Source organism: Moesziomyces antarcticus (assembly GCF_000747765.1).
Source record: "Moesziomyces antarcticus DNA, scaffold: scaffold_v10014, strain JCM 10317, whole genome shotgun sequence".
In the NCBI taxonomy this organism is placed as follows: domain Eukaryota; kingdom Fungi; phylum Basidiomycota; class Ustilaginomycetes; order Ustilaginales; family Ustilaginaceae; genus Moesziomyces; species Moesziomyces antarcticus.
Window position 1 is genome coordinate 44026 of NW_014638996.1, and position 23694 is coordinate 67719.

The window sequence follows — 23694 nt, forward strand, 5'->3', positions numbered from 1 at the left end:
GCAGGGATGCTGACTGCTGGCAAGGAGAGCGCGAGCAATTTGGCTGACGATGGTGAGTGGGAACGATGCGTGTGGGACGGACGAGCCGGTCAAAGCAGGCAAATGGCAGCCGGAAGATCCGCGCGGGGCTTTCGATAAAATCACACCTCCTCCAACTCGACTGTGAATCGCTATCGTCCTGCCTCCGAAGCTTTGCGTGTGTGACTCAGGCGCGGCGAGACGCGAGGGGTTGGGTTAGCCTCGGATCAAATCGCGGCGGCTCTTCCGACCGCTTTTGCCTTTGCCTTTTCTTTTTCTTTTTTAGTTTTTAGTTTTTGTTTTTTGTTTGAATCTGGCTGAACCCTGGGCGAGGCGGCTCGGAGCGTAAAGTCACGTCACCGATCGGCGCCCGCAACCGACGCGACCTGTCAGCCAACCGACTTACGGACGGCCGCCAGCATGGCGCCAATCGCGAGTCGCTCCGAACCGCATCGCCACGCTTCTGCTCTCCTGCTCTGAGCACGTTCCGACAGAGCTAGTGCGAAATGGAGACTCGGGCCGAGGCCGAACTCACCCTGTGCATCTGACGTTCCACCTCGTAAGCGGATCGCTGGCTGGTGCTGAAGCGCGAATGCTGGTTCTGAAACGGTGAAGGCGAGGTGACTGATGTGCTGGATCGATTTTCGTCGCGGTTCCGGTCAAAGAGGTGGCCCTCATTCTCGTACAGGTCAGAGTAGAAGCTGCGGCATGACGGCAGTCGGATGCTGTTGGAGCCTGGTCGGAAGAGGCACTGGACGCGCAGGCACGGCCGTCTCGATGCAGAGCCAAGTGGCATTGTTGCTTTGCTACTGTCGAGGGAATCGAAACGGGGCGGAAGAGATGAGGAGCGCACGATCTTGACATGCTGTAGCATCAGCAGATATATACTTTACGATCCATCTGTCGAAGCCGGGCTCAGCAAGCATGGATCCAGGGCGGCGACAAAGGTGCGTCGTGCCGAGCGTCATTCGAGCTCGTTTGGGCCTCGCTCGCATATGTGCCAAGGGTCCAGCTCTCGCAAAGCGCAGTCAGAGCGTCATCTAAGCGCAGCGAGTTCGAGGCGCAGCTGGCAGCCAACAACACCTTTGTTGACGGAGCGCTTTCGCCACTCTGCATGCGCAGGTCTTGGAAGCACCGCTCAGCCGCGCGCCGCCAATGGAGGTGCTTGCTCCGAAGCAGTTCTGGCCACCGCAGTGGCGCTCTTTCTCGGCATGCCACACGGCTCAGAGCGATTGCCACTGCCACTGCTTCTTAGGGTCCAGGGTTGGCATTCCTCATCATTGGGCTCCTCGCAGCCGCCTCGGCGGATGCTACTAGTGCCGGCTCGTGGGTCAGAGGGTTTGGGTCGAGGGCGCGCGCTAACGCAGCGCATTTTCCCACACGGCAATCGCAGGGGTCTAACAAATTCTTCTTCGTCGTTCTAGGCCGGCCATGGACACTGCCCTCTCATTCGCAACTCTACACGCACCCGGAATCGTCTGAAAGCGCCTCGCAATGCGTTGCCAGGGCAGGTGGGCAACCATGACGTCTGACAATAAGAACGATGACCCGTGACTGTCCGAACGGTGTGCGGCTGCCCTACACGCTCGTTGGCTCTTGAGTCGAACCTCGGCTGCTGTTTTGCTTCGGCTCGAGCTCACGAACGAGGCAGCTTCGTGATTGGGTGGCTCGAAAGGCGGTTTCTGGTGGTGGAGCGAGTCGAGTTGTCTTGGCACATGCAGCAGGCGCATCGAAAGTTTGCGTTATCTGATTCGTTTGGCCAATCTGATAAAAAAAATCCTCTTTGGCGCTCCGATCAGGTACCGCTGGCTGTGCTCGCTTCCGCATTGTCGTGCGGTACGACTTTGCTCTACACTTTCCTCTAGGTCGTAGCCGATCGCTGACGCTTTGATCGAAAGAAGAGGTTCAAAGCAGGATCGTGAGCAACGACCAAAGGTGAATCGTGTGAGACCGGCGGCAAGTGACATCGCATGAGGTGTCTCGGGCTCTTCGGCTAGTTTAGCGGAGCTTCTTAGCGAGCATGAATCGGTGGAGGCACGGATGCATGCTCTCCGCATTGCTCGCTTGGGCCAGGGTCTTGCTCGTCCACCTGTCCTGCTCAGCGCCTTGGCTCCCGACAGCCATCTCGCAACTGCGTACGATATGCCTGCAACGAATGACATGGAGAAAGGGCAGCACGCACACATTGTGGCGCTCGTCATTCACGGCGGTGCTGGCGGAACCACGACCCCAGACATGCCAGCTGACCTGCTCGAGGCGTATCGAAACCGGCTGCGCAGCATCCTCACCACCACGTATGCAGCGGAGCACGCTTCGTCGCTCGATGCAGTCTGCCATGCTGTATCGCAGCTCGAGGACTCGCCGCTCTTCAATGCGGGCAAGGGCGCCGTGTTTGACCTGGCTGGCAACACGGTGTGCGAGTGCTCGCTTATGACGACGCAGCCGCACCTCAATTCGAACACGGTTGCGGTCACGGGAGTGGAGCGCACCAAGAATCCGATCAAGCTAGCGAGGGTCTTGATGGAAAAGAACAAAGAGCTGGGAGGACATGCTTTCTATTCGGGGAGGGCGGCCGAGCAGGCCGGGTGGAAGTATGGAACCAAGCAGGTGGGCAAGAGGTACTACTGGACCAAGCGCAGGTGGAACGAGCACAAGCGCGGACTTGGCGAGATCCAGCAGGGCGATGGTAAGGAAGAGTTGTGTTTCGATGCGGTTGGCGACGAGGATCTGCCAGCTTATGGGGAAGGTGCGGCGGAGAAGATGGAGGAGCACGAGGATCAGGCGGTTTTCGATAGGTATGCTGATCTGAGCGACTTTTTGCCGCAAGGAACGGTGGGTGCCGTAGCGCTCGACTCTGAGGGTCATCTGTCCGTCGCCACGTCGACGGGCGGCAAGACGAACAAGTTCCCCGGCCGAATTGGCGACACTCCCTCGGTCGGGTCTGGGTTTCTGGCTGATTCGTGGACCAGCACAGCGGTGCATCGACACAAACGATCTTGGCTGGTGCGAGTCGTACAGCGTCTGCTGCTCAAAGCGCCACCAGCGGGGAACGTGGGGAAGGAGCAAGGCGTGGTGATCTCGGGCACGGGCGATGGCGACTTTTTCCTGCGCACGTGCTTTGCCTCGTCCATCGCCGACCGCATCCGTTTCGCCAACGTCCCCATCGAACGCGCGATCAATGCGGCCATGGCCGAGATGGTGCGGCTGTACGGAAAGCCAAAGGGCGTCGGTGGGGCGATTGTCCTCGACAGTGACGGGAATGCGTACTTCCCCCTGGCCGCGGCAACGATGAACAGAGGCCTCATCTCAAAGCACACCGGCTTCAGACCAAGGATCGCCATCTTTGATCACGAGAAGCTGGCCTAGGGCGGCAGAAGCGATGCGAAATGAATGACAATTGCACACGAAGAGGGAAAGAAGACAGTGAGGTGCGGAGAATACAGTCGAACGGTGCTCTAGTAGCCTTGCGGTTGGCCCTGGGCTTGCTTACGAGCAGCAGCCTCTGCGGCTTTCTTCTGCTGCTCCTGCTGCTTCTTCTTCTGCTGCTGCTGCTGCTGCTTCTTCTGCTGTTCGGCCTGCTGCTTGGCCTGCTGGTCGTGCTTCTTCTTGTCGGCATCCTTCTTCTTCTTGTCCTGCTTGTTCTTGTCTTGCTGGGACTTGGCCTTTGCAGCGTTAGGATCGGCCGCGTTGGCGGGGGTGCCGGCGTTGGCTTGCTGGGAGTCAGGCTGGGCTGGGGCATCGCCGTAGCCCTCCGGCTTTGAACCTTCGTCGTTCGACGCCGCACCAACAGCATCGTTGGACCTACTGGCCAGATTGGCTGCGCTGCCATTCCCGCTTCCGGCGTTCTTCTGCACGAGCGTCAGCACGTCACCCGGAGGCATGGCGGCAGTGAGGGTTTCGAGCGCAATGTCCTTGAGCACCTCACCGAGCCCCGTGGTGCTAGGGATGGGCTTGGCGTTGGTGTATGCGTTGGGCTGGCAGTTGCGTCCGAGCACACGATCGCACTGTGCGCCGATCGAGGTGTCACTCGGCGCAAATGCGCGGCCCGGGTTGCTCTCGTGCAGGCTCGTCTGCGCAACGTCGTTGAACACGTTGCCTTCGATCAGCACCGATACTCCAGGACCAATGTCGAACGAGTGGCCGGTGTTGTAGTCGAAGAGGTTGTTGACTACGTGCCACACCGAGTCGCCCGCTTTGTCTTCGGGGTTGGCAAGGCGGGGAGATCGGCCAGAACAGTGGTGCATCATGTTGCCGGAGAAGGTCACCTTGTCTGTTTTGCCGTACCCGAGAACGGTCCAGTAGTGCGAATCATCGCACGTGGCAGACCACTTGGTCTGACCGTCGAAGAGACAGTTGGAGATGGTTACGCGGCCAGCTCCCACGTAGTCGGTGACGATGAATTGTCGCCCGACGAGGGAGAAGGTGACCTTGTCGATCCATATCAAGTCGGTATCGCGGAGGTCGATGGCGTCGCCGCCCCAGATGAACTGGGCGTTGATCTGGTCGATGCGGATGTTGTGGATGATGATGTTCTTCGCGTGCGCCACCAGCAACCCTCGACCACGAATGCCCGCATTGGCAGACAAGCCCACAATCGACTTGTTGCTGCCGACCTTGAGCGGGTTGAGACCGGCCTTGTCGTAGGTCACGGCGTGAGGCGGTTTGCCTGCACACCAACCTTGGCCGTTGTCGATGGCGAGCTGGCCTTTGCTCGGGCACTTGGGGTACGAGTCCGGGATGCAGCCTTTGCAGTTGGTGCAGACGCCCATACTGCCCCGGTAGTCGTAGGTCTTGTCCAGGTGGATCACGCGCGGTTGGGCGTCGGCCAGAAGACGCTCGAGCTCGTGGATGTCTTTCGGGATGATCGGGGTGGCGTTTCCGCCGCCGGTGACCGAGGAGGCAAAGCCGTGCGGCTTGGAGGTGATCGCGGATGAGCTGGCGCTGCGTGCCTGCGCAGAGGTGGCGCTCGCTCCGGCTCCAGCGCGGATTCCAGCGCCAGTGTCGACGTCAGCTCCAGCGTCGGATCCAGCAACGGCATTAACGTCACCACTAGCACCAGTGCCAGATCCAGAACCAGAAGCAGCGTCAGCTCCTGCACCCTGAGCGCCTTGAACACCTTGAGCGCCCTTGTCACCCTTGCCGCCCTTGGCGCCCTGAGCACCCGGAGCACCCGGAGCACCCGGAACACCAGGGGCACCTTGAGGCGGGGCACCAGGGGCACTCGGAGCACCCTGGGACGGGAACCCAGGCATACCCGGCACACCCTGCTGCGGAAAGCCAGGGAATCCAGGGAACCCAGGGAATCCAGGCGGCGCACCATATCCTTGCGGCTTATCCTTATTCCCACGACGCGCGTGTCTATGCTTGAGATGCGCACCGCTTAGCGAGCGCTTCACGATTCCGTCCGTACCAGCCCTGAAAGCGGCCCAGGGATCGCTGTTGTGGTTCTGCATCACGGGATGCCAGACCGTCATGTCTCCAAACGCACCGTGCATGGGGCGCTGTTCGAGAGGCGCACCGACCGGACGTTGGACGTCTTCAGAACATCCGGTGGGCGAGATGATCTTCCACGCGTGCGCGTTGTGCGAGACTACAATGTGTCGCACATAGAGCTCGTTCAACACGGTGTTGGTGGCATTGGTGCTAAAGGCGCGGCTGTTGAGGTAGGCACTGAAGCAGACGATTTCGTCCGTCGATACGGGGGCTTTGAGATCACCGGATGCAAGTCGGGCATAGGATCGCATGGTGTTGACGGCCGAGGCAATGCCGTGGTGGCGAAGGGTCTTGCGGAGATGGTGTCGCTGGGTAGAGGTGAGGTTGACGAGGGTGCCATCGTCAACGTGGCAGAACGAGGATCGCAGACCGTTGTTGAAGCAGATTTCGTCGGTGGCAGGTTTGTAGTATCGCGGAAGCAGAGTGTCGATATCCACTGGATGCGTCTTGGTCAGGTCGAGCGTGACGGTCTCCAGTGCAAAGACGCTCGAGACGCATGCCAGAAGCCCGAGCACAAGCCCGTACCCTAGTCCAGCTCGCATGATGAAAGCAGGGAGAAAGGCGGAGAAAAGAGCGAATGTAAAAAGAGAGTGTATGAGGCAAAAGGAGAGATCGCTACCAGAGCGATACGAAGGGATTCTCACAGAGAATAGATGCACAAGCAAACGTGTGTACGTCTGGCAAACAGTGGGGCTCTTTATAGACGAAGCAAAAAAAGCAACAGCCGTGTCGAGAGGCAGAAGGGGGGAGGGGAAAAAGACCATGTGGGTTGATGAAGGCGTTCGTCGGAAGTGCACGACAAACTTGATCTCACCTTGTTCACACGCCCCCCCGCGCAGCACGGCGGTGGGTTTGCCAACGCCTCGGTCGTGCCTGATGCAACTGGACTTCATTTGCAAAACCTGGCCGCACCTGCGGCTATCGTTGGGAGCTGGGACTAGGTGGCGAGAAGGTGGCAAATGCCGAGATGCGCCTGGAGGAGCATGATGGTGTCGGCTTCTACTTTGGCGTCTTGCAGCTCGGTGAGTGCTTCGACGCGCGCGCGCGACCAGGCAGTCTGGGCTTGCGCCCACTCCATCCCTGCAGCCCTGGCGCGGAGAGCGGCAAGCTCGGATTGCAGCCGCTCGTGCTCGCGCAGCATGCGTGTCGCTGCCATCGCCTGCTCAGCCAGTTGCACCGCCAGCGACGACTCGCGCGACTCGGCGAGGGCTAGCTGTGTTGTTAAGGCGGTCTGGGCCGCACGCAGCTCCGCCACCTCCCCCATCTCCCCCACTTCGACTGCAGGGCGCACTTCATGTGTGTCGGCTTGAGCGTGGTGCAGATCGATGCGTGCCACCGCACTCACAATGTCGTCCAGGTCCGAGTCGGTGAGCAGCGCACCAACGCCTTGGTTGCTGCGTCCGGCAACCCGTTCGGCGTTGCGCGAGGCGCTTGGATGAAGCGGCGCCGCGGTTGAGGGGGCAGCGAGATTAAGCGCGGCATAGTGGGCTTCCAGCCCAAGCGACTCGCGCAGCGCTTTTTTGAGGCGCGTGCGCGAGCGCGCCGACATGGACGCCGACGGCGGACAGGCCTTGCTCGGCGATGCAAGCGGTGGAGAGGCGTTTGAAGCGGAAAGCAAGCGTGGCCGCACGGGCGTTTCAGGAACGCAGTCGCCAGCGCCGGGGGTTGAAAGTGGAAGACGCGCTGCAGCTCGCACCGACGGCGAGGCGAGCGACGTGTCTGTCTCCTCACCTTCGAGTTCCGGAGCCGCGTCCACCGCGGGTGCGGGTTCCCACGAGGGAGTCGGAATGTCGGGCTGCGGCTGTGCCGGTACTGCCGGTGGCGTGTGGGCGATGAGAGGCGAGCGCAGCATCGAAGCATCGGACGAGGGCGAGGCGGCCAGATCCAGCGCCATGAGGTCCACCGACACATCGCCCGCCAGCGCCTCGAGCTCCTCGGACGCCTCGCGCGTGTACCTCTGCGAGTCGGCATCGAGCAGATCGCTCAGCTGCAGATTCGCCTTGTGCGCCACGACGCGCAAGCTCGCCAGCAGGTGCGCGTCGATCTCGCTCGTCGCGTTGTCCGTGACGACTTGCTTGCTCGGTGATGTTGTGCAGTGCTCGTCGCTGCTCGGCCCAGCGTCGGGCTCGGGGACAGAGGGAAAGAGGAGCAGCGACGACTTGATGGGCGAGCGAGACGCCGAGCGCGGCATGCCACTTTGCTTCGAGCGCGACGGCGTCACCACTGCCGCCGACACGGTCTGCGCTTTGACCGGCTTCTTGTGCGCCTGGGGGAGCTTGGAGAGCGAGGGTGAATGTGCCATGCCCGCGCGTTCGGATGGCGAGGTAGACGCGATGGTGTTGAGCGTCAACGACGACGAGGACGACGAGAAAAGCGCGCCGCTGAGGCGTTTCTTGGCCTTGACGAGCGCCTCGGGTGTGCTGATGGGCTGATGCGGCGCCGTCTGGGCGTGAAGAGCCGCGATGGACGGATGGACGGGGTTGGCCTGGATGATGGAGTTCTTGATGCCGAGGTCGTGCCGAGGCGCGGGTCGGAGGGATTGCACGGGCCCTGGCTGGAGTCCGCGCGACCGGAGTGCCGAGAGCGACGCCGATTTGGACGGGCTCGGCGTGTTGTCCGCCGGAGAGAGTGGCAGACTGGTACGAGCGCGAGCGGGCGCAGCCTCGATGGACGTGCTGATGCTATGACGTTTCGAATGGGATGGCGCCGGGATTGAGGCGTTTTCCTTCTCGTCGGTGGGGGTCTTGCCGAGCAGACTGTTGCTCGAGGAGCGCCTGTGTGGACGAGGGAGCGTGCGATTTGATGAACCGATGCTGGGGATACGCGATCCGCCGAGCGTCTGAGTCCGAGTGGTGGAGATGGACCCACTGGCGCCATCCGAGAGGCGAGGCTGCATGCTGCGCTTGGTGCGGATCCTCGAGACATCGGGACCGTCGAGCTGATCCCAGTCGCTTTGTGCGTCTTCGTCCGTGTCGGATGCAGAGCTTTCGTAGCGCTCGTCCAGAATCGTCCGCACGGGTGCTGGCTTGGCTTTGGGCTTGGGCAGCGTTCCGATCTTCGGCCGGTGTAGCTGCGACTGCGATTGCGGCGCGGCGATGGTGCGAGACGCCGCACTCATGGTGCGACTGCGTGGGATGGCGCCCGCGGCATGAGTGCCTGCGTGCACTTCAGCAATGCCGTCGGCACGAGCGATCTTGCGTGGAGCCTTGGACGAAGACGGCGAGGGCAGTGTCTTGGGTGCTGGAGGTGCCCACTGGGTTCGAGCCGAGGGCGGACCACGGAGCTTGGCGGTCTTTGCAGCCGAGTCGGAGGGGGTGTTGGATTTGGTGGATGCGAGGCGTGTGCTAGTGGTGGAGGCTTTGTAAACGCCAAAGTCGGTGATGGAGCTGGAATCGTCGACGCCGCGCTTTCCGAGCGACGACGCGGGTCTGCATGCGGCCGGGCTAGTGGCTGCCGGTTTGGGTCTGGGCAGCGTGGATGTGGACGGAGCATCGGTGGAGTTGAACCGACCTCGACTGAGCGAAGGGATGCTGCTCGCGACACCGCGCGCAGGTTTGGCCTCCGCATCGTGCGTTGTGGCGGGACCGGCCTTGGTGAGCTTGGATTTGTGCTGCACCAGTGCGGATCGGAAGGAGAACTTGGGTGAAGCAATGCCTGCGATGGCTGCTAGACCTCCGCGAGTCGAGCCTGGCTGTTGCTGTTGTTGTTGTTGTTGTTGTTTGCGACTGGGCGACGTTGGAGTCGCCGCCGCTGTTTGGTTCGACATGGTTTTGCGGTGGCAGCGGGGATGGAGGTGGTGGAGTGAAGTCAAGCAAAGCCAAATGCGCACCAGACCAACACATCAACACCAAAAACGCGTCCAATCGGAAAATCACGCGCCCTTGATCCCTTCATCCCCTCGATCCCTGCAGGGTCCATTCAGCGCAGCACAGCACAGCACACTGTACGATGGATCGATAGATTGCAGTCTAGCGCCAGTCTAGCACCACCAGCCGTACTCGTTGCACACCCACTCTACCTGTTCGCCCTCGGCCATGTCTGCGTACCACGCGAGTGCGGGCAGGCTGGCGCTCTTGCCGTGTCTCTCGACCAGCTCGCCTTGGGCCAGCGCGTGTTGGTGCCTATCCACCGCCTCGCCCTGCTTGAGCCTCTGCTCGTCCTCTTGGCTAAGTTCGACGCCGAGGCTGGCAAGATCGACGTTCCAGGCGAGACACTTTTGCATGCCGAATTCGGCGGCCTGCGCGCGCACTGCACCCACCAGCATCTTGAATGTCGAGGCGGAGGTGAAGCGCAGTCGGAGGATGGCCACCTTGCGCTCGATAAAGTCGAACATCCATACGGCGTACGAGGCGTCTGTCTGCGATGAGCCCGGGAGCAGTAGGCCAAAGTAAGACGGCTTTGGTGCGGAGGAGGGCAGCAGCGTGGTGGCGTAGAAATTGGTGCGGCGGATAAGCCACCGCCACGACGTGGCCTCGGGATCGTCGAGGCAGAATCGAAGTGCAGGGGACGAAGAGGTCTGGAGGGTGGAAAGGAGGTGGGAGCGGTCGATACGGCCGATGGTGTTGAGCTCGTCGGCTGTAAGCCAGCGTGCATCCGCCGGTAGGTCGGCGCTGGAAGTGGAGGGTTTCCATTGGACGTGGCGATTGCCTACGACGGTCCAGGCGAACTTGGAGTAGTACTCGCCAATGTCGCTGTACAGGAACGAGCAGGTTGCATTGCCTCCGTACGCGCCGTCGTCACTCAGCTCCAAAGAGGGGTCGTCCAGCGGCACGACTACGGAGCCGCTGTCTTGGATGCTTGCCTGGTCGAGGGGTGGAGGCACACACCCTGCTGGGTTGAGGTGGTGCTGCAGCAGCGTCATCATCTTGGCTGCGTAGCCGTGGCGGCGTTTGTCCTCGGGTACGAATACCGAGCAGACCGAGTAGGCCAGAGCGCGCTGCACCTCGCCGGCGCCTCGGCGCACCAGGATCGGACGGCGGTAGGTCTCGCAGCCGGCGAGAAAGTCGAGCGTGTGCGTGTCGTCGGCCGGAACGAGGACCCAGCGTCGTCGACGTGTGACCGAAAAGTCCGAGGTGCCCAGCACGTCCTTTTCGCGCGTGATGAATTGGTGCTGCGTAAGCAGAGGATGGCCCCACTCCACCCACTCGCGCTGCGTGGCGATCAGATCCTGCGCCTCGTTGGCGGGCACGAGCGCGTATCCGTCCAGAGTATGCTTGCGTGCGCTCATCGTGTCGATCCGGGTCTTGGTTCTATTCTCTAGCGAGGTGAGGGAGGGGGAGATGGAAGAAGAGAGGCTCGAGTCACAACGGGCTCAGTCGTCGGCTATCCAAATCCATCGCGTCGAGAAGATCCTCGGCCGCTCGGACCCTTTTTTTCCAAATCCCAACTTTTACTCGGTCTAACAATGCAAAAGTGTCGCTCCACCCTCGAAAGCGTTGGGTTCGGTTGGGTTGGGTTGGGGCCGGGCTGACGCGTCGGAAGTGCGGGTTGCACTTTGGGCTGAGTTGCTCCACCTCTTGAAAGTGCAACACCGCCAACCACCAGCCCACTCTCTCTCCCATCATCGCGCTCATCACCTCTGCATGCAACCATGTCTTCACCACACCCGCAAGCATCGGGCTCCACCCCGTCTGCCTCCGAAGCGGTTCGAGTCTACCGTGCGCCATCCTCCTCGTCACCAACTCTGCCGCCCCCGGCCGATGACGACCTCAAGCCCACGCCCGAGGAGCTCAAGGCGGCATTCAAATCTACACTGCTCGGGCGGCACGGTCCAGATGCGCCGCTGCTCACGCGCGCCCTGCGCGAGAAGGAGGAACAGAGGCTCGGCCTCAACTCGTCAAAGAATCGACATTGGGACCACGTCAAGATCCGCATCCGGTTTTCGGACCGCACCATGGTCGAGGGGTCCTTCAGTGAGGCGGATACGATCAACAAGGTGTACGAGTTTTTGGAGTCGGTGCTCGATCCAACGGTGAAGGGAAAGGGGGTGGTGATTTATACCGCCCCGCCGAAGGTCGAGTATAGGAGAACGGATGCAAAGGTGAATGCCAAGACGCTTAGGCAGCTGGGGTTGATCCCGAGCGCGGTTGTTAGCTTACGATGGGACGATCCCCAGATGAATTGTAAGTCCAAGCCGCCACCCGCGAGCGATATGGAGGAAAGACAACTGATGGTGCGATTTTGGGCGAGGCAGCCAATGCGTACCCGGCGCCGATTCGGCAAGATCTCAGCTCGCAGGCGCAAGATCTTCCGGCCACCAACGTGCAACCTCCCACAGCACCAGCGTCGGCACCAGAGGAGAAGCAGAAACCTCTACCCAAGTGGCTAAAGAACATTGTCAGTAAGTCTTGCCGCTTGTCACTCTCGGAATCAAGGCAGTGACGGTCGCAACTGACGATTGCGCTTCGTCTGCGGTACAGAGAAGTGACGAGGCGTGGGAATGCAACAAGCGGCAGCGTCTCACGCCAGCAGGTGCACACGATATGGTTCTCGACTAGCAGCGGCGCAATGCAATCCCTCAAACGTATTAAAGCATTTGCTTGATTCCAAAGCGGGGGATTACTGGGTCTTGCGCGTGCTGAGCATGCGATGGACATCGACGGGCACCGCGTAGCTCTCGCCCACCAGCTGTTTGACCGCCACGCACAGGCGGTCGATTCGCACCACCAATCCGAACAGCGTCGCCACCCCGACGGCGAAGGTCATGTACTCGGCGTCCTCGAGCGTCTGCAGCGTGATCTTGGTTGGCAGTTCGGCGAGCAGCGGATCGGCGGTGGTGTGCGGGTCGTCGGGGAGGTAGGCGTTGAAGCCGTGCGGGGTGTCCATGAACCGGTCCACGAGCGGGCACGGTGTCACTTGCGGTAACGGCTCGGCGGTCTTGAGTGCGGTCGAGCACATGCTGATCACGCTCAACACGTCGCCGAGGAAGCGAGGATCGAGAAACCGAGTCCGGCGCAGTAGTGCGATCGAGTACGCCGGGCCGAGACGCTCCAGAACGGCGATGCAGTGCGAGAGCAGTTTAGAGATCTCCATCTGCACCGAGAAGAGCGCTGCATATCGCGACGAAGGCCATCGTCCGCGGAGCGAGAATTCGTACGAGACGTTGACCGAGATCATCGACAGCCGGCGCAGCTTGGCGCGCACACCGATGATGCGTTTGCGCACCAGCTCCGACGCCTCCACCTCGGCCAGCGACCCGCCCTCGATCTTGCGAGAGGGGTGGTCGTGGTGGCCGTGACTGGCAATGCCGACGACGGCACAGTAGATCTTGCCGAGCTCGGCGATCGTAGCGGCATGCGAGAGGCGTTGGTACTCGCGCAGCGTCGACGAAGGCGGCAGGTAGCTGAAAATGTACGCCGCCGACACACCCACGATCACCGCCACCAACCTGCGCCACGCCGTGCTCCACCCATACCCGGGCGACCCCGGCGTCGGATTCGTCACGTCCTTCCAGCTGTACCCCACAATGAGCACCGTGGTAACGCTCGCGATAATCGGCGTAATGGGCGGACCGGGATAGTAGATCCTGTACAGGAACAGCAGCGGAAACGCCACCGCGCACGTGGCGCCCAACCCGTACGCATTACCGCGACCAGAGCCCGTGGAGATGTACCAGATGACGAGCGCCCATACGGCACCAATGACGGTGGCGAGGATGCGCGAGAGCAGCGCAAACGCCGTCTCGCCGCGAAAGCGCGCGAGCGTCAACTGCGCCATGAAGATGGCCCAGATCGCGCGGTTCGAGTAGCACCACGGCGCCGACGACTTGATGTACGCCGGCAGCGAGACGAGCGCGATCAGCACCGCCGCCTTGATGCCGAACAGCGCGTTGCCGCGGAAGGGACGCCGAATCCAGGTGTAGATCGTGTGACCCACCACCTGGAGCAGCCCCTCTGGGTCGAGTGCGTCCGGGTCGCGACGCCGCGTCGAGCCCAGATCGACAATCGGCTCGGCGGCGGTGGCAGTGTCTGTTTCGGTGCCGCCAAAGTGCGCGTGGGCGTGCGCGTGTGCGGTCTTGGGAGGGACGTGCCCGTCGACGGCGGTGTTGGTGCTGCGGCTGCGCTGGCGCGAGGCGAGCGGCGTATCGGAGCTGATGTCCGGAATATGCTCCGGGTCGGTACTCGGCTCGTCGTCGTCGTGCGCATCCCCCGACGCATTGCGCCACACGTCGGCGGAAAAGATGCGCGGCCAGTGCGGGAACCACACGCGCGCCGCCGTTCGCTCGGACTGCACGTGCTCCACGTCGCGCAGCAGCGTGAGCAAACGCTCGGTGAAGTTGATCGTGTGGAATTGGTGCAGCCACGCCTGGTAGAGGTAGCGGTGGTGGATCTTGCCGATCTCGCCCGGTCCCGTGCGCAGGTCCAGCTCGGCAGCAAGATCGTCGTTGCCCCCCGACGCATCGTGCGCCCGCAAGGCGGCTTTGTACGGCTCGAGCACCGCGAGCCGCTTCGAGGTGCGGAAGTCCGACAGTGCGCTCTCGACGGAAGCGATCACCGTGCGTGTGGCTTCGGCCTGCTGCCGTCCCTTCTCGGCACGCTGAGAGGCGGATAGCATGAGCCGATCGCGCAAAAAGGCGTAGCGGTGCGAATTGAGGTGCGCCAACCACGCGATGATGTGCCGAATCGCAGCAGCATCCGTGGCGAGCAGCTCGCTCGACGTCTCGCGGATCAGGCGCGCAAACATCTCGGTGACGTGATTCGCCGCCGCCGTGTGCAGGTACGTCTCGAGATTGCCAAAGCGGATGGACTCCCAGATGGCGACGGGCGCCGGGTCTCGTCTGTGCACAAAGTTGTGCAGCATGTGGCTGGAGCGCTCCCACGCGTGATGGTGCGGGGTGGAGTGATCGCGCGCGTCGGCGGAGCTGTGGTGGCCGTGGTGGATCCAGCGGCGCGGCGAGGAGCTGCGCGAGGCCGAGGCGATGGAGCGCGCCATCTTGCGGAAGCGCGACGAGCTCAGCTCGTTGCCCGGCTGCACGGACGGATGCTCGTCGAGCTGGCGGAACGCGGTGGCGCTGGCGCTGGCCGAGTCGGCGGTCGAGTCGTGCGGGAACAGCTGTGCGTGCAGCGGCGACTCGCGGTGCGGCGTCGAGGTGCCCGAGGCCGAAGCGGGCAGCAGCACATGCGGCGTGTCGGGGTGGTGCTGCGCCGGTGCGGGACCGGGCGAGTGCGGGCGCGACGGAGGATGGAGCTGCACATGATGCGCCGTGGCATGGTGGCCCGAGTCGGACGTGTTGCGCGCGTGGTCGAGCGAGGTGCGTGGCGTGATGGCGGGCGTGATGGCAGGCGTTGCGAGCCGCGAGGGCACGGGTGTCTTGGGAAAGTGCGCCGACTGGATGTCCGCCTTGATCGACGAGTAGTAGTACGCCCATCCGTCGGCAGGAGCCACAAGGGAGCGCGTTAGTCGCTCAAACTCGCGCAGGTCGTCGCCATTCGCGAGTCCGAACGACACCTCGCGCGTCAGCAGCCGCGACGACAGCGACAGCGGCATGAGCCCACCCTCTGCCGCGGCGAGCTTGCGGGCGACCAAGTCGAAATCGAAGCCTTCCTTCGGATCCTTGTCCGCAGGCGCAGCCGTGTCGAGCGGCGAGGTTTGGAGCAGCTTGACCTGGTCGCCACACGCGGCGGCGATGGGGTCGAGTACGGCGATGAGCCGCTCTACGAACTGCGAGTTGACGGACTTGGGGAAGAAGATGACCGAAAGGACGATGTTCACCGCGGCCTTGACGGCGAGCGGCACGACGACGGCCTGGCCGAGCGAGTAGAAGGCGTACGGATAGAGCGGTGCGTAGGTCAAGCAGATGTTCATGAGGATGCAGCTGAGCACCGTGGCAAAGAGGAAAGGGCTGGGGCCGAAGCGGACCTTGATGTAGAGCACGACGGCGGAGCCGATGGAGAGGAAGACGGCGCAGACGATGCTCGAGCGTGCCTCGATGTAGTCGCCCGCCAGCACGCGCTGGATGCTCGTCTGCGTCGGCGGCAGCTGGGTGGTGCGTGCGGCGTGGGCGATGGCGATCCCGATGTTCGACCACGCCCAGGCGATGCATACGAAGAGGAGCGTGAAGAACTCGCGTTCCACCACCGCCGCCAGCGGCACCTCGGCGGGCTGGATGGCGCACGCGACGAGCACGAGGAACGACGCACTCCCGAGCGCGCGCTCCGACGGCGAGATGAGGAAGATCAGCAGGCATATCCACGCCAACAGCGCCGAGCGGATGACGGGCTTGAGTTTGGGCCACGTCAAGCATGGCGCCACCCAGGCCACATACGATGGCAACGGATCGAGGCCGACGCGACGCGCGAACGGCTTCCAGTGTCGTGCGAGGGTACTGCGTTTTGCGTTGTGGGCATTGTCGTTGATCGCGTCGGCGTGGTGTTGCTTTTCGGCCTGGTTGGCGTCGCTCACTGCGATGTGGGGTGCAGCAGCAGATGCAGCAGGAGCGTCAGCCGTCGAGGATGGCGACGGATGCGCCGAAGCGGACGCGGACGCGGACTCGGTGGTGGTGTTGGTCATCGTCGCTCTCTCTCCACGCCGGTCAGCACGAGCGATGATGCACCATCGGCAGCCGTCCGAGGTCGGTGGCAGATGCAGTCGCAGTGGTGCGCAGTGGTGGTGGTGGTCGTCGTTGGATCCGGCCTGTCGAGCTTGGCACGGAATGGCCGCCTTGTTTTTGCCGAGCCTTTATTAATAAATTATTTACAACTCTGCATGCTGACTGCCCGGGCGGAAAGCACTTGCATCGCCTGTGTGCATCTGGCCGCCAAAGCGCGTTTGCAACGTGTTAAGGCGCTGCTTTATCGATGGATGGGAATCCAAAAAGAGGATTCCGGAAGACGGGGCGGAGGTGAAGGCGTGCATGTGGAGTTGGGCGGCATCTCGGCTGTGTGTGAAAGCAGCGATGCGAGTCGGTGCAGGTTCCGATCCGCGGAAGCCGCCGCCGCGCATCCGTGCATGGTCGGAGGCGTGCCGAGTCTGAGCTCATCCTCGCCCCTCCTGAATCCCTGCTTACCTTTGGGTCACACTTATCTTTCCCACGACCATCCCCAACCCTTTTCTTCCTCCACGCCAGAGTAAAGCAAGATGAACCAGGTGTACGAACTGCTCGACCGCGGATACGTGCCGGACGTGGTGCTGCGTCGGGCGATCCGGCTGCTCAACGCGCAGCGCATCCGCTCTCTCGCCAAGCCCGAGGACGACTTTGGACTGCACGTTGCGACGAAATCGGAATACATCCGATCGCTGCACACGCGCGAAATCGCGATCGAGCAGGATAAGGCCAACACGCAGCACTACGAGGTGGACACGGGATTCATGCTCTCCTGCCTGGGCAAGCGCGCAAAGTACTCGTGCTGCCTGTACGAAACGGGCAAAGAGACGCTCGACCAGGCGGAAGAGGCCATGCTCAACTCGTACTGCACCAAAGCCGACCTGAAGGATGGACAGGATGTGCTGGATCTGGGATGTGGATGGGGTTCGTTGTCGTTGTATCTGGCAGAGAGGTATCCGAACTCGCGCATCAGGGCGCTCAGCAACTCGCGCACGCAGAAGGTGTACATCGACTCGATCGCCGCCCAGCGCGGATTCAAGAACCTCCAAGTGGTCACTGGAGATGTCAAGACGTTCGAATTCGACGAGGGCAGCTTCGATAGGATTTTGAGCATCGAGATGTTTGAACACATGAAGAACTACGCCCACCTCTTCAAGAAGGTCGGCTCGTGGTTGAAGGATGCCGAATCGCGCCTCTTCATCCACATCTTTTGCCACCGCACCACGCCGTACCACTTTGAGGAGGACGATGGATGGATGGCGCAGAATTTCTTCAGCGGTGGCACCATGCCGTCGTTCGACCTGTTTGCCCACTTTCAGCAGCACGTCACGCTGGAGCAGAATTGGTGGGTCAATGGCAACCACTATGCGAGGACGTGCGAGGACTGGCTCAAGACGCAGGATCGAAACCAGCGCAAACACGATTCGATCAAACTGCTCCGTCAGGATGCAGCCAAGAAGGGGAGCAACGCCATCGAGGGCGAAAAGACCTTCTACAGGTTCCGGATCTTCTACCTCGCCTGTGCCGAGTTCTTTGCCACCAACGGCGGGAACGAGTGGGGCGTAGGCCACTATCTCTTTTCCAAGAAGTAGGCTACTCTCCCCTCAGCTGTCTTCCTCGCGAGACGTGTCGAAATGCAATGGAATGGTTTCATGTGGGTATTCGTGTGTGTGTGTGCGCGCATGCTAGGCAAGATGCGTGATGGCCGGTGCAGCCTCGCCAAAGAGCCTCCACTGCGCAAACTCGGACTCGCCGAAACGCAGCAGCGTGGTGATGCTTCCATCGACGATGGCGAGCACCACCGACCTTCTGCCCGCCTTGAGTGGGGGAAAAACGTTGCCCGCTGCATTGTTGCGCTGCAGTGTTCGTCGTGCCTGATACCGCGCCTTGTCGCTCCAGCATCCCGGAGGACAGTGCCTAAACAGTCTCGCCCACATGCGCAGCACCTCGTAATCGAGCCTCAGCAGCTTCCACAGCCACCTTGCTGCGGCGGTGCGGGTGAGCCTGTGCAGCATCATGGCGAGGCGGCCTTTGGTGGCGGCGTTGGAAGCGGCCCGGTCAGCGGCGGCGGCTTGACGCGCAGCGGCTTTCTCGCGCAGATGCTTCTGCTTGCCGTCGCTGAACTTGCCATACGCGGCGCGGTTCTTGGCGTCGTTCGCCGCCTTGAGCTGCTTCTCGTACTCCACCCGCTTCTTCAGCTCGTCTGCACTCATTGCGTCTTGCGAGGGCACAGATGCGATCAGCTCCGCGTCCGAGCCGGGCATGGGGATGTGTGCAAATACCTCGCCGAACTGCCATACGCTCGGAAGCGGCGTGGTGCGCGCGTTGAGAATCACGATCCGGAACTCGGGCGCCGGCGGGTGCGACTTGCGATACACCGTAGCGGGCCGCCACGCATAGTAGAACGGCTTCATCCCCGCCTCTTCCGAAGCGGCAGTGGGGTTCGGTGTGAGAGGGAGCGTAAAGTCGTGACCCGAGGGTACCATTTGCATCGAGGTAAACACGTCGTCGTAGCTGGTCCACAAAGCTGTGTGCGGTAGGAAGCGGCGTACGTCGTCGTAGCCGCCAAGGCCGAGTGACAGCCCCACCGCACCTGGCTTGCGTGAGCCACGGGTTGCGATGCGTGCAAACCGCGCCGCGATCAAGGCTAGAACTCGGCCGATGGTGTTGCGCCATGCATGCTGCATCCATCGCGCGACGGCACGTGCCGCATCGGCGCCCAGCTGCGCAATGCGCCGCGGCACGTACAGCAACACATCCCACAGCGTAACGAGCTTGATGGGACGTTGTGGATCCGCAACGATCCCCTGCGCACGTGCCTTGCTCGGCGGGATCGGAGCGGCACGTACGGCATCCACGATGCTCGCGCGCTGCACCACGTACCCGAGCCGCTTGAGATGGGCGTAGATCAGATACGCCTCGCGCGTCAATGGCTCGTCGGCAGCCTCGTCCGACGCGAGCATCAGCGCTGCAAATGCCTGCTGCAGCGACATGGGTGCGAGTGCATCCGGGTCCTCTGTTTGCGTGTAGATCTGTAGGCTGCCGCGCTCGGCCAGAAACAGCGCCTCTTCCGGCAGCAGCTCGTTGGTCACCTGCGTGACGGTCTTGCCCGTCGAGTCGGTGGTGGGCGTGCGACGGATCACGCCCACCGTCTCGAAGATCTTGCCCTGCACGTCGTGGATGCGCGCACGGCGGGTGTGTGGATTCCAGGTGGCACGAACGAGCGACCGCGATCCCACCGTGCGCGAGCCAGAGACCGCCTGGTACATGGCTTGCCGACTGCGCTCGAGCAGCTTGGACTGGCCACCGAAGCCCGTAGGTTCGAAGTCCTTCTCGCCGCGTTTGGGGATGACAATTCCAGAAGAGGACTTGGAGCGTGGCTGCAGTGAGGAAAGAAGGCGGAGGTAGTCGGGAACCTCGTCTTCGTTGTCCGAGTCGTCGCCAGCGCCCCCGCCCGACGTGGGAGCGCGCGAGGGAGTGGAGGTGGGATCGTCCATGTCGTCGGCGATGAACGCAGCGCCAGGCGTGCCCGGTGTAGACGGCGTGGCAGGTGTGGTGGTGCTCCGAGAGCTGCCAGGTGCAGCACGCCGAGGCGTCGAAGGTTCCGACATGGCCAAGATGGAGAGGTGGTGGGTGGAAGCGTCGACGATGGCCCTTGGCAGTTGGCAAAAAGGTGGAGGCGGCGCAGCAGCAGCAGCAGCTCAATCAAAAAAAGTCTCGAAAAAATTGCACCGACCAAAAAAAAAAAGGCGTCTTGCAACTGGACCCTGAATATCACATTGTCCGCTTCTTCGCACACACGACTTGAGGTACAACATGAATCTAAGATTGACCATGGCTCGCTACGGCAGTGACGACGGCGGCGGTGGCGTCCACACGATGTTACCCTTTGCATCCTCGACCCTTGTGAAGTACTTTACGGGCAACACACCCTCGTCCCCCTTGCCCGGTGTGAGCACGACGCCATTCGAAGAAAGCGCAAACTCGAAGCCGTCGGCGATGGCGCGGCGCACATCGACAAAGATGAGCCGGTTGGCGGACTTGCGCATGCCGGACACGACGCCCTTTTGGCCGAACTTGCCCTTGGCGAGATGGATGTGGTTGCGCGACATGCGCTTCAGCCCGCCACTGGCGAGGATCTTCTCCCAGGCATCGGTGAATGTGCCATGCACCACCTCCACCTTTGCTTCCTGTAGGCCGAGTTGGGAGTCGAGCTCGTCGGCAAGATCATCGGCATCGTCGTCATCGTCTTGGAGCTTGAGCAGGTGCAGGTTGGTGAGTGTAAGTGGCGTGTGTGAGAGCTCGACCACTTGGCTCAACGAGTGACCCTGCACAGCGCGTACGAGCCAAGTCTCGTCCAACACCAGCTCGAATCGCTTCTTGTCGTTGGTATTCACGATCCGCTGAATGTCCTCCAGTGCCGGTCGACGTTTTGCACCGGCTGACTCGGCCATGTTGACGCTCTTGACGCGCGGTCGATCCAGCACATCGTCGAGCGCAATATACCCATCCGGCCGCATCGAAAGTCCTTCCTTGTCCGCTCCGTGCCGAAGAATGTATGCCAGCGCACGCGAGAGCTGTTCACTGCTAGACTGCGGGCGTCGTCCATCCTGCTTGGGTTTGGACGAGGAAGGAACGGGCTGCGCCTGCTTGGCCGCCTTCTTTTCAGCCGCCTGCTGCGCCTTGAGTACCTTCTGAGCTTCTTTGCGAGCTTTGCGTTCGAGGTTCACCGCCGGCGCCTCGACTCCAGCCGCGGTAGCAGAATCACCCGTGCTGGGCTGTGACGACGTCATTGCCAGTGTTGCTAGTGTTGCCAGTCTTGCCAGATGGTGGTTTCGATGCAAGACGAGCTCCGCTTTGCAAAAGTGTGGAGGCGTCGTTAAAAATCGGAGCGAGTGTGAGACCGTTCTCACACACATTTGACGAAATGCGCCCTCTCGTGCGATTGGAAGAACGGGCCGCGCGCGGGGACAAGGCGAGCCGGTCCTACCGGTTGGCCCCTCAACAAGGCGCCCTCGTGCGAGGCAGAAAGCGGTGGAAGCCAGATGCATGAGCCCGAAGCTCGCTTCAGCACGGCAGAGCCCCGGCGCGGCTGGTGCGGTGATGTCGTGCTGTGCCAGCGGGTGCGATGTTTGGCCCGCGTGTGCGATCATGCATTCTATCTAATCTAGTGCCGTCCGTGCGCGTTGCCCGTGTTAGCCCCGCGTAAACACGGCGGGCTGAATGCCACATCGGAGCGCCGGATGGGATCGGCGCATTGGATGGCAGAGACAGGTGGAGAGGGGGGAAGAAGAACCGGGAAGGACGGCCGGGGGATCGACACAGCCCCGCCGCTTTCAACCGCCATTGGTTGCGGCTTTGACTTCTAGCATTCTTCTTCATTGTTCTGGCTCTCTGTCTTGCTTCCATCCACACTCTCATCTTTTCGAAAACCTTCCGCTTCACGACGATGACTGCAACTGCTTCCGTTGGCGATGCGTACCAGGGCCACCTGACTGCGGGTGATGGCATGCTGGCGTCGCGCCTGCACAAGCCCACGCACGCTTCGCTGGTGCAGGTGGTGTTCAACAACGGCTCGTACAACTCGCACCTCATCTCGCTCCAAAACTTTGCGCGCGGCGACAAGATCAGCTCGTTCAGCCCGCACGCCGACTTTGCAGCCAAGAAGAGCTACTCGACCGTCCAAACGGGGGAGGATACGCACATTGAGCTCAACTCGGATCTGCTCTACTGCAACCACTCGTGCGACCCCAACGTGGCGTTTGTGATCGGCGATGCCAAGGACAAGGCAAGCTGGTACGCAAGGGCCGAAAAGGACATCAAGAAGGGTGACATCCTCACCTTCTTCTACCCGAGCACCGAGTGGCACATGTCGCAGCCGTTCGAGTGTGCCTGCAACTCGGGCAGCCGCTGTCTCGGCCAGATCGACGGCGCCCATTCAATCGAGCCAAAGACGCTCAAGGGGTACTTTGTCAACAACCACATCCTCGAGCTTAAGCGCAACCAGGTGCAGAGCTCCAACCTCGCCGACGCCGACAAGCAGGCCCAGCTTGCACTCCTCCAATGAAAAGCATCAACCCCGCAGGACACAAAGCGGCAAATAACAAGGATCAGATTCAACCAAAAGTGCGACCAAAGTGCGTGCGTGTGTGTGTGTGTGTGTGTGTGTGTGTGTGTATGCAAAGTGGGGATTCTTAGACGGGCACCATGTACTGTTCTGTGAGCACAAAGGGGAACTGTTCCTCGTCGAGCAGCTGAGCATACTCTCCCGGCGCCTCGCCTGAAGCGGCGTCGTTGCTCTTCTTGCTGCGTTTGGCGCCGTCCAGATAGGCATAGTGCGAGACGAGCGTAGCCAGCAACGCCTTTGTGCGCTTCGGATTCGGACGCACCGTCACTGCAAAGTAGTCGGCAGGCAGGCCAAAGCGCAGCACGCTCTCGACGTACGTTCGCACCACCTTGAGGTGCGCCAGCGCCTGGTACGCCTCGCTAAAGTTGGTTCGTGCCAGACGCAGCAGTTCGGTCCACAGCTCCTTTTCGCTCTCGCCCGCCGCGTCGAGCTCGTGCCTCTGTCGCTCCACCAGCGCGTCATCCCACGCAAAGTCGGTGCGCACCGTAAACTTGGCCTCGCGACACTTTTGCACGAATTCGTCGCGCACCTTCTTGAATACAGTCACGTTGAACAGCGCGTACTCTTCGTCCGCCGCCAGCTTGTTCGACGAGCGTGGCACCACCATGGCGGTGAGGCGTTCGTAGCGCGCCTGCCAGTCCTTGGTGTTGTTCTTGGGCACCGCCACCAGCAGCGTCTCGAGATACTCCGAGTTGGTATCCACGAAATCCTCCTTGTGCACGACGTCGGCGAGCGAGCGCACCGAGAGGTTGCCCTGCTTCTTTCGCTGCAGCTGCTGCAGCTGGCCCTTGGCGACGTTGTAGTTGGCGAGCTTCTGCTTCATGACGTTGTCGATGCTCGAGAGCTCCTTGCCGAGCGACTCGACCGTGTCGCGTAAGGAGCGGTCGGCACGGTACTTGCCCGTATTCCACGCCCAGCTGAGCATGTAGTCGTCGAGGCTCTGCTCGTTGACGAGCACATGCTGTGCCAGCGCCGCCTCGTCGTTGTTGAGGAGCGCACGCAGCGTGTCGATGATCTTGGCGACCACCTGGGTATACTGGGTATCGAGCTTGGGCAGGTCCTCGCTGAGCGAGATGAGCGACTCGAGCGTGCCCGTCTTGAGCGGCGGGAAGCTGAGCTGGCCAAAGTCGGTGCTCGCCGCCCCACCGTCCGAGAGCAGCTTGGCGCCTAGCTCGGAGAACATGCGGTGCGGGTCTCCATCCTCGAGTGGCACCGAGATGATCCAGTAGGCGAGATCGGACGGCATGGTTGTGGTGGTGATGTGGTGGAGGCGGTGGTGGTGGTGATGGGATGAGCAGGTGGAGATGATCGCGCTCTCTCTCTCTTCCTCTCTCTCTGCCTATCTCCACTCTCGACGTTGAGGGCTGCGTGTGGCTCGACCGCAACGGCGCTTTTCTCAGGGGTCGCAGCCGAATTAAATTGATTAAATATTCGCAATTTTGGCTCGATTTTCTCCACTTTTTTGGTGCTATTTTTCGGGAAGCATTTCTCGACGTTTTCCTTTCCGCCCACC

At 61.7% G+C, this 23694-nt stretch overlaps 11 protein-coding genes across 11 annotated transcripts; 4 read left to right on the forward strand and 7 right to left on the reverse strand.

The window, feature by feature from the left end:
• Nucleotides 1-407: 407 nt before the first annotated feature.
• On the reverse strand, nucleotides 408-814 carry PAN0_014d4834 (uncharacterized protein; the record flags this gene model as incomplete). Its single annotated transcript, XM_014799540.1, has 2 exons — nucleotides 408-494; nucleotides 554-814. 2 exons carry the CDS (start codon nucleotides 812-814, stop codon nucleotides 408-410), a joined length of 348 nt encoding a protein of 115 aa, XP_014655026.1.
• A 1244-nt stretch (nucleotides 815-2058) lies between these two features.
• On the forward strand, nucleotides 2059-3384 carry PAN0_014c4835 (N-terminal nucleophile aminohydrolase; the record flags this gene model as incomplete). Its single annotated transcript, XM_014799541.1, has 1 exon — nucleotides 2059-3384. The coding sequence occupies one exon, from the start codon at nucleotides 2059-2061 to the stop codon at nucleotides 3382-3384; it is 1326 nt and encodes a 441-aa protein (XP_014655027.1).
• Nucleotides 3385-3473: 89 nt separating this feature from the next.
• PAN0_014d4836 (pectin lyase F-2) lies at nucleotides 3474-6053 on the reverse strand (the record flags this gene model as incomplete). Its single annotated transcript, XM_014799542.1, has 1 exon — nucleotides 3474-6053. The coding sequence occupies one exon, from the start codon at nucleotides 6051-6053 to the stop codon at nucleotides 3474-3476; it is 2580 nt and encodes an 859-aa protein (XP_014655028.1).
• A 395-nt stretch (nucleotides 6054-6448) lies between these two features.
• PAN0_014d4837 (uncharacterized protein) lies at nucleotides 6449-9277 on the reverse strand (the record flags this gene model as incomplete). Its single annotated transcript, XM_014799543.1, has 1 exon — nucleotides 6449-9277. The coding sequence occupies one exon, from the start codon at nucleotides 9275-9277 to the stop codon at nucleotides 6449-6451; it is 2829 nt and encodes a 942-aa protein (XP_014655029.1).
• Nucleotides 9278-9490: 213 nt separating this feature from the next.
• PAN0_014d4838 (GNAT family) lies at nucleotides 9491-10738 on the reverse strand (the record flags this gene model as incomplete). Its single annotated transcript, XM_014799544.1, has 1 exon — nucleotides 9491-10738. One exon carries the CDS (start codon nucleotides 10736-10738, stop codon nucleotides 9491-9493), a length of 1248 nt encoding a protein of 415 aa, XP_014655030.1.
• A 363-nt stretch (nucleotides 10739-11101) lies between these two features.
• On the forward strand, nucleotides 11102-11938 carry PAN0_014c4839 (alveolar soft part sarcoma chromosome candidate 1-like; the record flags this gene model as incomplete). Its single annotated transcript, XM_014799545.1, has 3 exons — nucleotides 11102-11633; nucleotides 11705-11851; nucleotides 11931-11938. 3 exons carry the CDS (start codon nucleotides 11102-11104, stop codon nucleotides 11936-11938), a joined length of 687 nt encoding a protein of 228 aa, XP_014655031.1.
• A 131-nt stretch (nucleotides 11939-12069) lies between these two features.
• On the reverse strand, nucleotides 12070-16452 carry PAN0_014d4840 (uncharacterized protein; the record flags this gene model as incomplete). Its single annotated transcript, XM_014799546.1, has 2 exons — nucleotides 12070-16186; nucleotides 16343-16452. The coding sequence occupies 2 exons, from the start codon at nucleotides 16450-16452 to the stop codon at nucleotides 12070-12072; spliced, it is 4227 nt and encodes a 1408-aa protein (XP_014655032.1).
• A 135-nt stretch (nucleotides 16453-16587) lies between these two features.
• PAN0_014c4841 (s-adenosyl-L-methionine-dependent methyltransferase) lies at nucleotides 16588-17646 on the forward strand (the record flags this gene model as incomplete). The annotated part of the gene is made up of 1 exon (XM_014799547.1): nucleotides 16588-17646. The coding sequence occupies one exon, from the start codon at nucleotides 16588-16590 to the stop codon at nucleotides 17644-17646; it is 1059 nt and encodes a 352-aa protein (XP_014655033.1).
• A 93-nt stretch (nucleotides 17647-17739) lies between these two features.
• On the reverse strand, nucleotides 17740-20847 carry PAN0_014d4842 (RNA 2'-phosphotransferase, Tpt1 / KptA family protein; the record flags this gene model as incomplete). The annotated part of the gene is made up of 2 exons (XM_014799548.1): nucleotides 17740-19708; nucleotides 19910-20847. 2 exons carry the CDS (start codon nucleotides 20845-20847, stop codon nucleotides 17740-17742), a joined length of 2907 nt encoding a protein of 968 aa, XP_014655034.1.
• Nucleotides 20848-21503: 656 nt separating this feature from the next.
• PAN0_014c4843 (galactose-proton symport) lies at nucleotides 21504-22121 on the forward strand (the record flags this gene model as incomplete). Its single annotated transcript, XM_014799549.1, has 1 exon — nucleotides 21504-22121. One exon carries the CDS (start codon nucleotides 21504-21506, stop codon nucleotides 22119-22121), a length of 618 nt encoding a protein of 205 aa, XP_014655035.1.
• Nucleotides 22122-22248: 127 nt separating this feature from the next.
• On the reverse strand, nucleotides 22249-23427 carry PAN0_014d4844 (ATPase V1 complex subunit C; the record flags this gene model as incomplete). Its single annotated transcript, XM_014799550.1, has 1 exon — nucleotides 22249-23427. One exon carries the CDS (start codon nucleotides 23425-23427, stop codon nucleotides 22249-22251), a length of 1179 nt encoding a protein of 392 aa, XP_014655036.1.
• Between the last annotated feature and the right edge of the window lie 267 nt (nucleotides 23428-23694).